General features: G+C 42.1%; 1 protein-coding gene across 1 annotated transcript; it reads left to right on the top strand.

Annotated features, from left to right (window-relative positions):
* The first annotated feature begins 12,708 nt into the window (after positions 1–12,708).
* On the top strand, positions 12,709–14,887 carry LOC118556858 (E3 ubiquitin-protein ligase TRIM21-like). Its single transcript, XM_036125384.1, has 2 exons — positions 12,709–12,787; positions 12,951–14,887. Exon 2 carries the CDS (start codon positions 12,960–12,962, stop codon positions 14,559–14,561), a length of 1,602 nt encoding a protein of 533 aa, XP_035981277.1. The 5' UTR covers positions 12,709–12,787; positions 12,951–12,959; the 3' UTR covers positions 14,562–14,887.
* Positions 14,888–15,388: the final 501 nt, after the last annotated feature.

Below are 15,388 nucleotides of genomic sequence, written 5' to 3'. Positions count from 1 at the left end.
AAAGTCTTCAGTGTTTCTGTGTTAAACGGTCCTGGTGTCAGCGGAGTTCAACTACAGATCCCATGAGTCTGTACAGGAAGCTGCAAAGGCTTCTGGGGAAAGTATTATCTCAAAGCATCACCACATAAGAGTAGACCCCGCATTGACTGTCGCGGCGCAGGAATTTTGGCCGCCATATTGGAGCGGTTGACCAGCTACCATAACCTGCTGATTCAAGCTGAACACACTATTGATACCTCAGCACTGTGCGGCGTATTTTTGTTTAAATCGACGGACATCAGGGCTCGAGGGATAACTTTTCACAAGTAACATTAAAAGATATTGTTTATATTAGAATGTGATTTGTGTGTGTGTGTGTGTGTGTGTGTGTGTGTGTGTGTGTGTGTGTGTGTGTGTGTGTGTGTGTGTGTGTGTGTGTGTGTGTGTGTGTGTGTGTGAGAGTGAGAGAGTGCGTGTGTGTGTGTGTGTGTGTGTGTGTGTGTTCTTACATCAGAGTGAGGACCATCACCAGTTTTTAACCAACAAAGTGAGGTCATTTTTGGGAAGTGAGGACATTTTTCTGGTACTCACTTTGTTTCATATAGTAATGAGCTCCACTAGCCACATAAATGTTACTCTGTCTTTTTTATGAAGGTCCTCATTTTTAATGTGAAATGAGTTTGAAAGTTCTCAATTCTCTACTCAGTAGGTCCCTCTACTGTATAGTTCTGAAATTGCACTCAGGTTTCCACCGAACTGGTTCTCTACTCATCCCCATATAGGTGTTCTTGTGGCACTGCACCCAAATTGGACAAATCTTACCAGGTTGAATGCCTTTTTCAGTGATCAGTTTATTATTTAATATATAGGCAGTACCTTTTTTATAGTGTAGGCAAAACATAGATTGAATAAGTATCAACCAATTATGGATTTTTTTGGCTTTATACATAAATAAAAATAGGTATATGCCTTCAGACTTATTCAATGCCCAGACAGGGAACATGATACTCAAGCTAGACATGATGTTTCATTTTTTTGTAATATATTTAAATAATGTGTAGCTGACAGAAGAGTCCTGGAGAAGCAGGTAACAGGTAGACATGAAAACAGACTGCTAACAGTGGGGATGATGGGCTTAACGGGCTGGTGACAGGCTGAAAGCAGAGCTCAGCTTATTAAGGCTGCCGAACTCTCGGGAGGACCATTGAGCAGGAAAATACAGCGTAATTTTGAAACTTGTACTGAGAAACGGTAAGAACAAGGTTGTGTTCCGCATTACCAGGAGATGCTAAACTGTGAGATGAATCAAAATCCTCCACTGAAAAGTGCCTCAAAAAAAGTTAAAAACCTCAAAGGTCACAAAAGGTCAGCAGTCAGATTAGCCTCATTCAGTAACAAAGCCTCACCAAATCTGGGCCAAAACTGAAGTTTTCACCACAAAGGGATCTAGTGCCATTTTCTATGGGTTGGTGAGGCTATGGTGCCAAGAGTTATAGTGCAAGGAGCCTCCAACGGGCTCCTGGCAGGTTCAGAGGCCAGACAGCAGATGTCTCTGAGATTGATGGAAACCCTATTCAGACTGCTGTGCATGTTCCTATGGTTCAATTGTTGCACCCAACTCAGCCACAGAAAAAGATAGCTTTTAAGCTTTTGATAAAAACGAGTCGTTACAAAGCCACATCAAATCTGGGCAAAAATTGAACTTTTGACCAAAAAGGGTTCTAATGCCACTTTCCATAGGGTGGTGACGCTATAGTGCCCGGGTGGATCATTTCTGGGCCTCTGACCGGGTCCTAGTAGGTTCAAAGGCCAGACAGCAGAAGTCTCTCTCTCTCTGAAATTGATGGAATCCGTTTTCAAGGTTCTGTGCATGTGCCAATGGTTTACTTGCTGCCCCCCACTCAGCCCGGAAAAAGATAGCTTTTAAGCTTTTGATGAAAGAGAGTCGTTGCTTCCAGCCTATGCCTAATAGAAGGCTTCAGTTGTCATGTTAGGGTTGAGTTCGGGCACTTGCCAACTGGTTATGGAGGAAGGGGAGGTATTGTTTTAATCGTCTAATCAGGCTTTTCACAACTATAACATGCACATCCAGATCAGAGCTTCCTAGCCATAGCAGCCGGATCAAACACACTCCCATTTCTGGTGTATCTGTGGAGCACAGGAACCTTCCCACAGCTACTTCAGGTTAGCTACATGACAGTCCCAAGCCGCTAATGGGGTTGTGTTCCACATTACCAGGAGGTGCTACACTATGACATTAATCAAAATCCTCCACTTAAAAGTGCCTCAAAAAGGGGAAAAAACTCAAAGGTCACAAAAGGTCAGCAGTCAGATTGCCCTCCTTCAGTCACAAAGCCTCACCAAACCTTAGACAAAACTGAACTTTTCACCAAAAAATAATCTAATGCCACTTTCCATAGGTGGTGACGCTATGGGTGGGTCATTTCTGGGAATCCAACCAGGTCCTAGTGGGTTCAGAGGCTAGATGGCAAATGTCTCTCTCGGACACAGAGTGAACCCCTATTTAACCTTCTGTGCATGCTCCAATTGTTCGCTTGCTACCCCCCACTCGGCCCCAGAAAAATAATTTTTAAGCTTTTGATGAAAGAGAGTATTTGCTTCCAACCTATGCCTAATAGAAAGCCTGAAAGGACTCAGTCGTCATGTTAGGGTTGAGTTCTGGCACTTGCCAACAGGTTATGGAGAAAGGGGAGGTCTCGTTTTAATCGTCTAATCAGGCTTTTCACAACAGTAACATGTACATCCAGATTGGAGCTACCTAGCGGTAGCAGCCGGGTCGGACACACTCCCATTTCTGGTGTATCAGTGAATCACAGGAACCTTCCTAAAGCTACTTCAGGTTAGCTATATGACATTCCTTAGCCGCTAATGGGGTTATGTTCTGCATTACCAGGAGATGCTACACTGTAAGATTAATCAAAATCCTCTAATGAAAAGTGCCTCGAAAAGGGGAAAACATCAAAGGTCACAAAAGGTCAGCAGTCAGAGTGGCCTCCTTTAGTAACAAAAGCCTTCACCAAACCTTAGACAAAGCTGAATGTTTGACCTAAAAGGGATGTAAAGCCATTTTCCACAGGTTGGTGGCGCTATGGGGCCCGAGTGGGTCCTAACAGATTCAGAGGCCAGACGGCAAATGTATCCCTCTGAGATTGAGGGAACCCCTATTCAACCTTCTGTGCATTATCCTATTGTTCACTTGCTGCCCCCCACTCAGCCCCAGAAAGAGATTGCTTTTAAGCTTTTGATGAACAAGAGTCCTTGCTTCCAGCCTATGCCTAATAGAAAGCCTCAAAGGCCTCAATCATCATTTTACGGTTGAGTTCTGGCACTTGCAAATGGGTTATGGAGAAGAGGGAGGTCTTGTTTTAATTGTCTAATCAGGCTCTTCACAACAATACCACGCACATCCAGATCAGATCTTCCTAGCCTTAGCAACAGGGTCAAACACACTCCAGTTTCCAGTATGTCAGTGTAGCACAGCGATGGACCATTCTGCAGGCTGTAGGATATAGTTAAAATGTCATGCATGAGCCAGTCTCTTTATCAACTCTTCCCCTTTCAATGGTACCATGCATTCCTGCAAAAACCTCTCCCACCTGCAGCAGGAAGGCGAACAAGTTTTTACAAAATGGTGGATTTTCCATTCATAATTCCATTCAAAGATCTTGCTGGTATCACTTTAGGCCCTTTATAAAATGACCTTGGGGACCAATTAATGCTAAATATGGACACATATTTAAGAAATCATAGTGTATCTTGTTTTCTTCCAGTAAAGAAATAATTTTAATTTTGGATTCCTGAGTTTTATCATTTTGGATAGTAGATTTATTTGCTGTTTAAATTATGTGTAAAGAAGAATTGCTGTTAAGATGAAATATATGACAGCCTCAGTTAAAATTATGACTCAAACCTCTTTCAATAAATTAATCAAAATGGGCTTTTTAGCACAGTACAGTATGTTTATTCTGTATAAACAAAATATTTTATGCCAATTATAACAACTAAATTAAAAATAGTCATACAGAAAAACTAAAAAGGAATCCTAATCAATATGCCCCTAGAATAAAAATGAGTGCAAAGGCATGCTTGTTTTTACAGAAAACATCTCAGGCTTAAGTCTGAGCCACCAACCACTGAGTGACCCCTCCCCGACCCTCAACTTTGCAACATTCACAACCTGCAGATGGCCCATCAAGCTATTATCCAATCAGAGTCGTGCATTTGGACTCTGCAATGTGCAAGAGGAATTCATGCTGCAGATTAGGAACTACAGTTGTTAGGCTCTGCTAATGTCCACAAAAAATGCTTTGTTTCTAAAATAAACATTATTCAAAGTATAATGGATTATTTTGTTAATATTAATAATTTAACAGGGGGTAATAAATCAAAGCCACACAACCTCAAGCTTTCATTTTTAGTACAGCATTGGTTTATTCTTCAGTGCATCAGTAAAACGTAAAAAAAATGTTTGTTTTCAAATCTTAAGTACATTTACTTCTTAATTACTTAAAATGTCAAAAAAGTTGGTTGAACTCCTCTGTCCTCACACTGATGGTAAAAAACTTTTTTGGTAATTTAATTCTTTTGCAAAATCTGAAGTGGTGTATTGTGTGTGGGTGACACCTGGGGACAGAAAATAAAAAGAGATTCCGACAGTGAACACACTGGTGTTTCTGTAACCCAGAGGTAACTAGAGTTATTCTTTGGTGCGTTCAGGGTGCATCGGTTTTTTTTGCACTGTTGCGACAGTTTGCAACAATTTGCGACAGTTTGCTGGTTTGCTGCCCCGAGTGAAAATTGCGGGCTTTAAGCAACATATGAGGCACCAGAGCAACGCATCTGTGCTCCTCCAGTTCACAACTGTGACTTTTCATTGTTAGTGGCGGCGGTCACGGAGACGCAACAGAGGGAGAGAGAGCGGACAAAGATACGGCGGTCGGTTGACACGGGTGAGAGAGGGAGAGAGAGAGTGCTTGGCTGATGTGCCCCGCTGCTCACGGAGGTCGTCTGGAAATTTCTTGATTATCCTGCAGGCAACACACAGACATATTCCCCAACTCCCCTCTGCAATACATACACATGAACACTACCAAAAAAACCCAAAAAACTACTGTAATTTATTTTATTTTGCTGGCCAGCTTTTATTTTATTTTTGAAAGGACAGTTAAGAGCCCTTTTGTTGGACTCCTGAACGGGTGAATTACTATTATTATTTTGGAGTAGATACTCCAGAACGGAAGGACAATATTTCGTGAAAATTAAAATTACCGGAGTTATCTCCTTTGCTTGAAGATTTTAAGTTGTTCTGTGAATTACAGCGCTGGATGTCATTATAAGGTCCTTATCAATAATATTTTATTATTGTGTATTAATAAATGTTAAAGAGTACTGAGGTGTGATGTATTTCGGTTCCAGAAATATATTATTAAATTCTGGTTGATAGTAAACTGCTATCAGGACTCTGAGTATATTGGTTTGGTTACATTTCCACTGGGTTGCGGGTGGAAACCCCAGTTTGTAAAAACTTGGCCTGCTGTCGGTAGCTGGACACCTCAGCGTCCAGTCCTGTTACCCCAAAAAAGTGATCACACATTGAATACTTCTTTTGTAGGAAATGACTCTCAAAACAAAAACTATACTGTAACACTGTAAATCTGTAATGTGAGAGAAATGGTTTACAGATATTCAGCTGATGCTCTAATATTATTCTTACGGGAAAAAGGAATGAGAAAGAGCCCTGAACTCAATTCAGTAAAATTCAATTTTATTTATATAGCACCAATTCATGAAACATGTCATTTCAAGGCACTATACAAAGTCAAATTCAAACATATTATACAGATTGGGTCATATTATACAGATTGGTCAAAAAATGTCCTATATAAGGGAACCAGTTGATTGCATCAAAGTCGTGACAAGTAGCATTCACTCCTGAAGAAGCGTAGAGCCACAGGGAGAGTCGTCTGCATTGTCCATGGCTTTGCAGCAATCCCTCATACTGAGCAAGCATGAAGCGACAGTGGAAAGAAAAACTCCCCATTACAGGGCTGCCAACTCTCCTGCATTGGGAGTGAGACTCACGCATTTTAGTGTCTTCCCACGCTCTCACTCCAGCCTCTAATTTTATCACGCATACAAACATTAAAACTGAACTCCGGTCCCCTTACTTATTAGAAGCCCAGCAGAGGATGTACTTCCTGCGGCAGCTGAAGAAATTCAACCTGCCAGGGACAATGATGGTGCAGTTCTACTCTTCCATCATTGAGTCCATCCTCACCTCCTCCATCACCATCTGGTACGCTGGTACCACTGCTAAGGACCAGGGCAGACTGCAGCGTGTCATCCGGTCTGCAGAGAAGGTGATTGGCTGCAATCTTCCATCTCTCCAGGACCTGTACGCCTCCAGGACTCTGAGGCGTGCAGGAAGATTGTGGCTGATCCCTTCACCCCAGTCACAGACTATTTCAGTCACTTCCCTGTGGCAGGAGGCTGCGGTCCATCAGAACCAGAACCTCACGCCACAACAGTTTTTTCCCACCTGCTACCAGCCTTATGAACAAGGCCAAGAGCCGCCCGTGACCTTTGCCACTGCTTCTCTCCCCCGTTCAGGACTTACAAGCTTCTGCGTTACATTAACGCACAGTTTACTGAGTGTATATAGCTTCTGTATATATATGTCCATTTTATTTTATTTTATTTTTTTGTCTGCACCATCAACACCAAGTCAAATTCATTGTAAGTGCAAACCAACTTGGTGATTAAACTTAATTCTGATTCTGATTCAGAAAAATGCCACACTGATAAAAATCCAATCTAGGTTTTCCCCCGCAACCTTGGCACTAACTCACAAGAACGTGCCAGGGTTGGATCTGGTCCGCATTATTGCACCAGACCTCCTAACCGTGGCGCTGCAGCAGCAATTCTGTGAGCACAGGATCACATCAAATTGTTAGTTGGTGGGCTCTATACCTGGTGCTGTTTTAGTAAGTTTTAGTCCTTGTTTGCTGTAGTTTAGCCACCTGATTTAGTCCCGAGTTTAGTCCATGTTTTACCCACAACTTAAATAATTATTGCTCAGTCTAGTTGAATAATGTCATGTTGGAATTTAGGATTATCCATTCATCCATCCATCTTCTTCCTCTTATCCGGGGTCGGGTCGAAGGGGTAGTAGCTTCAGTAGGGAGGCCCAGACGTCCCTCTCCCCAGTCACTTGGGCCAGCTCCTCCGGGGGAATCCCAAGGAGTCCCCCTTTTATGGACAGAATTTCACAGCCAAGGTGTCGAGGGGATCCGTTTTGGTGGCATTAGGATTGCGTCTCTGCTATTTGCGGATGACGTGGTCCTATTGGCTTCATCAGGTCATGATCTACAGCTCTCACTGGAGCGGTTCGCAGCCGAGTGCGAAGCGGCCGGGATGACAATCAGTGCCTCCAAATCCGAGACCATGGTCTTGAGCCGGAAAAGGAGTGCCTTCACCCAAGACCATTCACCCAAATAACCGACAGATCCAATGACACAGGTATTTCCCTTCTTTGCATAATCTGTAATCATTTGCTTTTTAACCATGTTTGTCTTAGATGACTTTATTGTCTCATTGCAGGAGTTGAAAAGATGAACCCCCTCACCTTACGGATCTTTGTAAAAGAAAAAGTTATTCAGTTTCTTTGGGATGTGCACAACAAGTGGGAAAAACGGTGGATCTGCAGAGGCCAAAATATCTCAAAACTTTGGAAGAAAATGACATTGTCGTGTTGTGTTTACAAATGGTTTACATTTGTCAATATTAGTAAGGATACTTTGCAGACAGGGGAACTGACAAAAATAATCTTAAATTGTGGAGGAGCAAAAGGGTCTTTTACAGTTTGACTGGAGGTTAACTAGTTTTAAGAAGATACGTTTAATCTGATTTAGTCCTGCACTGTCACTGTTTAGGCCTGGATAATTCCAGTTAAACCTAAATTATTCCCTGGTTTGGTTTGGTCCTGTCTTGGTCTTTAGGTTTGCTTTGCTTAAGCCTGTTATTTGCTGGTTAGATCCTACATTTTGTGGCTTAGGATTTTCATTAGGACTGGCATAGTTTATTTTACTGTTAATTTTAATATTCCTTTTAAGTATCTTTATTTGGTCCATATAATATATTTAAGCACTTTATTTCCATCACATTTTATAAAATTAAACATTCAGATAAGTCCTGTCAGGTGTCATGGTGATTTTCTTCTAGCTTTTACAGCTTTCTAAAAGGACGCTGAATAGTTTAACTCTCATATCAATTGTAAACAATAATAACATTAATGGGTTGATATATTTAGTCTTTAGCCTAATAACAAATATTAATTTACTAGAAGTGGTGTCCTAGAGATTAGAGAGGCTGGTCTGTGTTTCTTGGAGAAGCCCTGTGGGTCGGTGGTTTAAAACTTGGTCACTCCGGGTGCCTGAGCAAGACCTTAGCCACAGATTAGGGTTATGTCCTACATAACCACAGATTACTTATTATTATTCAGTGATATTTACTGTGCTAAAAAACATCCCATGTTTTGCTTCTTTATTTCAGTTAAATCCTCTGAAAACCTACAACCTATAACTGTGCCTGTCTGTTACTAGCTGATTGGCCTATGTTGGTGATAGACGGGCCAAATAAACCAACCAGATCAACGAAGCATATGACGTACTCGTCAACATGCTTCGTCGTCGCTCGTAACAGAGGGACGACGAAAACACAACCACAAGCCAAGCTACTCTTGCTGCTGCAGGTAAAGGCTCGTTAGCTCAGCAAAGAAATACTCTGTAATTCTGACAAAACTTGCTCGATAGCCACGCTAACGCTAGTTTCATCGGCTGAAGCCGCCATGTTCTTTAGACTGAACTGTCGCGCTTCTCGTTGCGTCACACCTCAACCCGCCTCAAAGCCAACGCTGATTGGACGTTCGTTTGGTGAACGGCTCCAAATTTTCTTTAACGGAGAGTAGCCAGACTGATCTGCGAGTGAAACCTTGAAAGCTCGCGAGATCAGGATGGTCTCACAAGGCTAATCAAAAGCTGGATGACTTTAAATTTCCTGCACTTAAATTCTGAAAAGACAGAAGTTGTAATCTTTGGACCAGAGTCCTCAAAAAAAATAAAGTTCTTAGTCAATCACTTAATCTGGATGGAATTAACTTGGCCTCTGGTAATAAAGTGAAAAATCTTGGTGTTATTTTTGACCAAGTCATTTAAATCCCATATTAAACAGTTTTCCAGAGTTTCCTTTTTTCACCTCTGGAATATCGGCAAAATTAGAAACATTCTGTCCAGGGGTGATGCTGAAGAACGAGTCCATGCATTTGTTACTTCAAGGCTGGACTATTGTAATTCTTTACTGCTGGGAAGTAAAGCTGAAGACTTTGAACAAAATGCAGTTCAAAGTCTTCAGCTGATCCAAAATGCTGCAGCAAGAGTTTTGATGAAAATCAACAAGAGGGATCATATTTCTCCAATTTTAGCTTCCCTTCATTGGCTTCCTGTTAAATCAAGAATAGAATTTAAAATTCTTCTTCTAATGTATAAAGCCCTTAATAATCAAGCTCCATCATATATCAGAGCTCTGATTACCCCGTATGTTCCTAACAGAGCACTTCGCTCTCAGACTGCAGGTCTGCTGGTGGTTCCTAGAGTCTCTAAAAGTAGAATGGGAGGCAGATCCTTAAGCTATCAGGCTCCTCTCCTGTGGAACCAACTCCCAGTTTTGGTCCATGAGGCAGACACCCTGTCTATTTTTAAGACTAATCTTAAAACTTTCCTATGTGACAAAGCTTATAGTCAGAGTGGCTCATGTTACTCTGAGCTACCTCTATAGTTATGCTGCTATAGGCTTAGGCTACTAGAAGACATCAGGATCTAACTTTCTCACTCTATAGAGTTCTACTGTTCTTCAATTATGCATTATGTGTTGTCATTTCTGCTTTAACTTTCTGTTCTCTCTCTTTTATCTTCATAGTAGGTACACCTGGTCTGGCGTTCTGTTAACTGTGACATCGTCCAGAGAAGACAGATCACCCGCTACTACCATCTAATGTAGAACAGATTACTAGATCAATGTGTGCTTCTGTGCTTTTTTGTCTCTCTTGTTGTGTCTCTGCTCTGTCTTCTGTAACCCCCAGTCGGTCGAGGCAGAGGACCGTTCATACTGAGCCCGGTTCTGCCGGAGGTTTTCCTTCCCGTTAATGGGGAGTTTTTCTTCCCACTGTCGCTTCATGATTGCTCAGTATGAGGGATTGCAGCAAAGCCATGTACAATGCAGACGACTCTCCCTGTGGCTCTACGCTTCCCCAGGAGTGAATGCTGCTTGTCGGGACTTTGAAGCAACCAACTGGTTTCCTTATATAGGAAATTTTCGACCAATCTGTATAATCTGATTGAAATTGACTTTGTAAAGTGCCTTGAGATGACATGTTTCATGAATTGGCGCTAAATATAATTAAAATTGAATTGAATTGAATCAATTTGGAAAATTGGATTTACCATTTGGAGCCAGCAAAGACTTAAAAGCTGGCAGGAAAGGCAGTGCAGCCTGTCTCATAACAAATAATATATTTGGATTATGCCCTCCCTATCTCAACTCCTGGATTGTTATGGCGGAGAATGCTCAGAAAAGCGCCCGTCTACCCCCCTTTACTGTGGACACCTGTGGATGCTCCTCTGAACTGTGGGCCGGCTGATAACATCAAGGACAATGGCCTCTGGAGAGTGTTCACGGAGATATAACACGTTCGCCCAAACACACACGCATAACTGACTCTCAAAACTGATGAACTTACGTACACGCAACGGGTCTCAAATGTTTACCTTCTGCATGTTTACCAATACATGTTGTATTGTGTTATTTGTGTTTTTCGTGCTATGAGGGGTTTTTTGTATCGGGAGTTTGTCTCTTTATCGGTGAGAGCATAAATAGGCAAACATCTGTCTCTTTTTTTCTTCCCCCCTCTTTCCCCCATGTTGTTGCTCTTCCTTTGACAGATTCAAGGGCAGCGCCTCGTGAACTCCGTGTAGGCGGGGTTCGGGGCTGTTTGGAGGAATGCAGCCTTGACGGCTGCGCTGAAATAGCAGCGGCCGACTGGCTGCGTTCCTTGGCAACGCAAGGCCTCAGTCAATCGTTCCCCCCAAATGTTTGTTTGTTTAAGTGTATGTGATGGACGGTTGTACTGGAACAGATTCTTTGATTGCAATGCAAATTGTAATTGACAATAAAATTTGATTGATTGATGATTGATTGATTGTTACTACTAATAAACGGGTGGAAAGTAACGGTGCTTTTGATTCTTCAGTTTTCCTTATGAGCTGCTGTTGGCACAAATGACATCATCAAGCCCCGATTTTCAGCTAACTAAATTATATTTCTGCTACCAGCCTCTCGCCCATTTAGCGCTGGAGATGGGGGTCACCAAATAATCGAAGCAGAGAAAATGGAGATAAAAAAAGAAACATTGCCGCTGTTCATCCCAGACATACAGCTTTCATCACATGTATTCTATCAACACTGATAAGATTTGTTCACCACACTAAGTTTGTAAACTTTCATTCACACATGGTCCTCTGAGATTTATGACCAGACCAGTTTGTGAGTCCCTACTGACCGCTTTTGTCAATTCTATATGTGCCTGAATATTTGTCTGGTAAAACACTGTGCTTAACCACAACTAAACACAGACTTATTTCCCCCACAAGGTTCACTTCAGCTCTGACTACAAGAACACACATGGGCTGGCCAGAATGGGCAGATCAGAATGTTTTACTCTCATTTTTATCAGGTGGCACAGCCAGTTATTTGACATCTTCCAAGATTGTTCCTTACCTGTTCCAGCAACCCAGGTATAGCTCAAGCTATAGCTTGGTTTTGGCACCAAGTGTGGTCGGAGGAGAAAATGGGAGAAGGAAAAAAGTCTTTTCTTAAAAATATGTTATCAAAACGACTCAGGAACAAGATTTCAGAGGTTCTCCAGCTGACTGGAGAGATTTCTTTAGCACATAAAAAGTCTCACACACACCAGCAGAAACACAATATGTCATAGAATGACATGCAAGACACGGATATATATGGAGATTCTCAGTAGTTGTTTACATCTTCATGAATCATTCTTGATGGCATGAAACTTTCTGACAGTCTTGATGAGATCTCTGGTACCAGACATCAGGTTCTCTTTGGTACGTTTACATTTAACAGTTATCTTAACAGTCATAGCTATGGTCAAGTGACCATAAAGGAAGTACACAGTCGTCTTGACATGTAAACATTTCAGGCCACCATCTGGTAAAGTGTCTGTGTGGTGTATATGCAGAAACTTAATTCAGTGCATATTTCACAAATACTATTATTTTCCCATTCAGAGTAGCAGCTCTCTCACAGCCCACGTATACGCAGGTATAAAAAATGGAGGATATTTCTGCTATATTAACATTTTGAGATTTAATGTCAGTTGATCTTAGAGGTAAAAATATACTTTTTCTGCAATTGAATTTGTAAATTAGTGCATATTCAGGCCTTTTGATTAAAGTCGTTATGTGAAAGACTTAAACCTCCATGTGAGGTTGTGTTTTTGTCCAGCAGAGGGCAGCACATGATCAGCTCTCAGGAAAAGACTCTCTTCCTGTGATTCTGTGAATCAGTCCTGAGTCAAAACGTCACTTTCAAGAAATGAAAGTGAAAGTTTCTCAGAGTACAGCCTGAGCTGCCATCGAGAGAAACCTTCCTGTTTTCTACTGAAGACCAACTAAGTCCATCTGTTTCTTCTCAACTACAGACTCTGATACTTGTGAGTTCAGCAGGAAACACATTTACTGACTTTCTACTAACAACTTTAACAACAACTAGGAAGCTGAGAACTTTTCTTCTGGACTCAGAAAAATGTAAAGAGTGATGAAGAACCACAACATTTAACAATTTTAAACAAACTGTTTTCCATGATCTGTCCTCAGAGTTCAGAAATGTCTTCTGGCAGCAACCTGCGGTCTGAGAATCAGTTTCTGTGCTCCATCTGTCTGGATGTGTTCACTGATCCAGTCACCACACCATGTGGACACAACTTCTGCAAAGCCTGCATCACTCACTATTGGGAGGCTAATGTTCCCTACAAGTGTCCCCTGTGCAAAGAGATTTTCACCTCTAGACCTCAGCTGAGAGTCAACACCTTGATCAAAGAGATGGTTGCTCAGTTCAGACATGAAGCTCAGCAGGAAGCCAGCAGCAGCAGCAGCTCAGCTGCCAAACCAGGAGAAGTTCCCTGTGACGTCTGCACTGGAACCAAGCTGAAGGCCCTGAAGTCCTGCCTGGTGTGTCTGCTCTCCTACTGTCAGACTCACCTGGAGCCTCATCTGACCACTCCACGTCTGAAGAAACATCAGCTGATGGAGCCTGTGGAGAACCTGGAGGACAGGATGTGTCTGCAGCACGATAAACATCTGGAGCTGTTCTGTAGGACCGACCAGACATGTGTCTGCTCGCTCTGTCCTGTTCTAGACCACAAGAACCATGAGTTTGTTCCTCTGAGAGAAGAATCTGAAGGAAAGAAGGCAGAGCTGAAGAAGACCGAGGCTAAAGTTCAGAAGATGATCCAGAGCAGACGAGTGAAGATCCAGGAGATCAAAGAGTCGGTGAAGATCAGTAAAGATGCTGCAGACAGAGAGAAAGCAGAAGGTGTTCAGGTCTTCACTGCTCTGAAGGAGGCTGCTGAGAGAGGCCTGAAGGAGCTCATCAAGGAGATCCAAGACAAACAGAAAACTGCAGAGAAACAGGCTGAAGACTTCATTAAAAATCTGGAGCAGGAAATCTCTGAGTTTATGAAGAGGAGCTCTGAGGTGAAGCAGCTCTCACAGTCTGAAGACCACCTCCACCTCCTCCAAAGCTTCTCCTCCCTGAAAACTGCTCCACCCACCAAGAACTGGACAGAGATCAGAGTTCATCCTCCATCATATGAGGGGACTGTGGTGAGAGCTGCTGCTCAGCTGCTGGAGGAGATGAAGAAGATGTTGGAGCTGAAGAGGGTCCAGCAGTATGCAGTGGATGTGACTCTGGATCCTGATACAGCTCATCCTGACCTCATTCTGTCTGATGATGGAAAACAGATGAAATATGGAGACGTGAGGAAGAATCTTCCAGACAACCCAGAGAGGTTTTCTCAGTATATTAATGTTTTAGGACATCAGAGTTTCTCTTCAGGCAGATTTTACTTTGAGGTTCAGGTTAAAGGAAAGACTAAGTGGGATTTAGGAGTGGCCAGAGAGTCTGTTGACAGGAAGGGAATAATCACTCTGAGTCCCCAGAATGGTTTCTGGACTGTTTGGTTGAGAAATGGAAATGAGTACGAAGCTAATGCTGAACCTCCAGTCCGTCTCCATGTCCAGCCTGGTCCTGAGAAGGTGGGGGTGTTTGTGGATTATGAGGAGGGTCTGGTCTCCTTTTATGATGTAGATGCTGCAGCTTTGATCTACTCCTTTACTGGCTGCTGCTTCACTGAGAAGCTCTACCCATACTTCAGTCCCTGTCTAAATGATGGAGGTGAAAACTCTGCTCCTCTGATCATCTGTTAATCAGGATGATTGTTGCTCTGATGAATCAGAACCAGAATCAGAAACAGAATCAGAACTAGAACCAGAACCAGATGAAGCTCCATGAATAATGAACCTGTGGGTGAAGAACCTCCAGTCTGAGTGACTCTTAGGTTTTTGTAAATACAGCCATGTTAGTAATCAAGATGAGAGCAGACTTAAAATTGTAGTTTACGTAATAATATGGACTCTAGCATCGCCTCTGATGTTAAGATCCCAGTCAGTGAAACTACAGGTGGACATTTCTATGGATCATTCTAGGATCAAGTCAAAGACTCCATGAAATCTGCTGGATTTCGTTAGATAGAAAACCTTTAACCAAATTTTCTGGATGATATGATAGAATTGACGTTGTGCTTTGTAAATAAAACTGAATTGAACTGTGACTTTGGACATGATTCAATCCTAGATTTCTCATGTTTAATTGTTTTTTTTTGGATGCATGAAGCTAAAAGAACAGAAGCTGTAATTTTAGTGCTTATCAATAATAATTTTTTAGATTTGCTAAACTCCTTGATCCAAACCAGGCTCAGGAGGTGTGACTATGTCAAGCCAGGTTTAAGTAATTCAGGTAAACACCCGCCCCCAGCTTTTTTGTTGTTGCTGTTTTTAGGAACTGGGGGAAAACTCCTGACAGAACGTGTTTATTATGTGAGTCAAATCAAAGCTGTGGATAGAACAGAATTTCTGGGAATACTCTAAGTTTCAAAGGAATGTGTTTGGGTGGAAAGGAAATCAATGAGCTAAAGAAGATGAAGTAGATAGTAAAATATACTCTCAGAGTAATCCAGTTAGTACAATTTTTTTTA

This window comes from Fundulus heteroclitus, chromosome 21 (genome assembly GCF_011125445.2).
Source record: "Fundulus heteroclitus isolate FHET01 chromosome 21, MU-UCD_Fhet_4.1, whole genome shotgun sequence".
Taxonomy (NCBI): Eukaryota; Metazoa; Chordata; class Actinopteri; order Cyprinodontiformes; family Fundulidae; genus Fundulus; species Fundulus heteroclitus.
The sequence above is the reverse complement of the archived record's forward strand: the minus strand, read 5'-3'. Positions and strand labels throughout refer to the sequence as shown.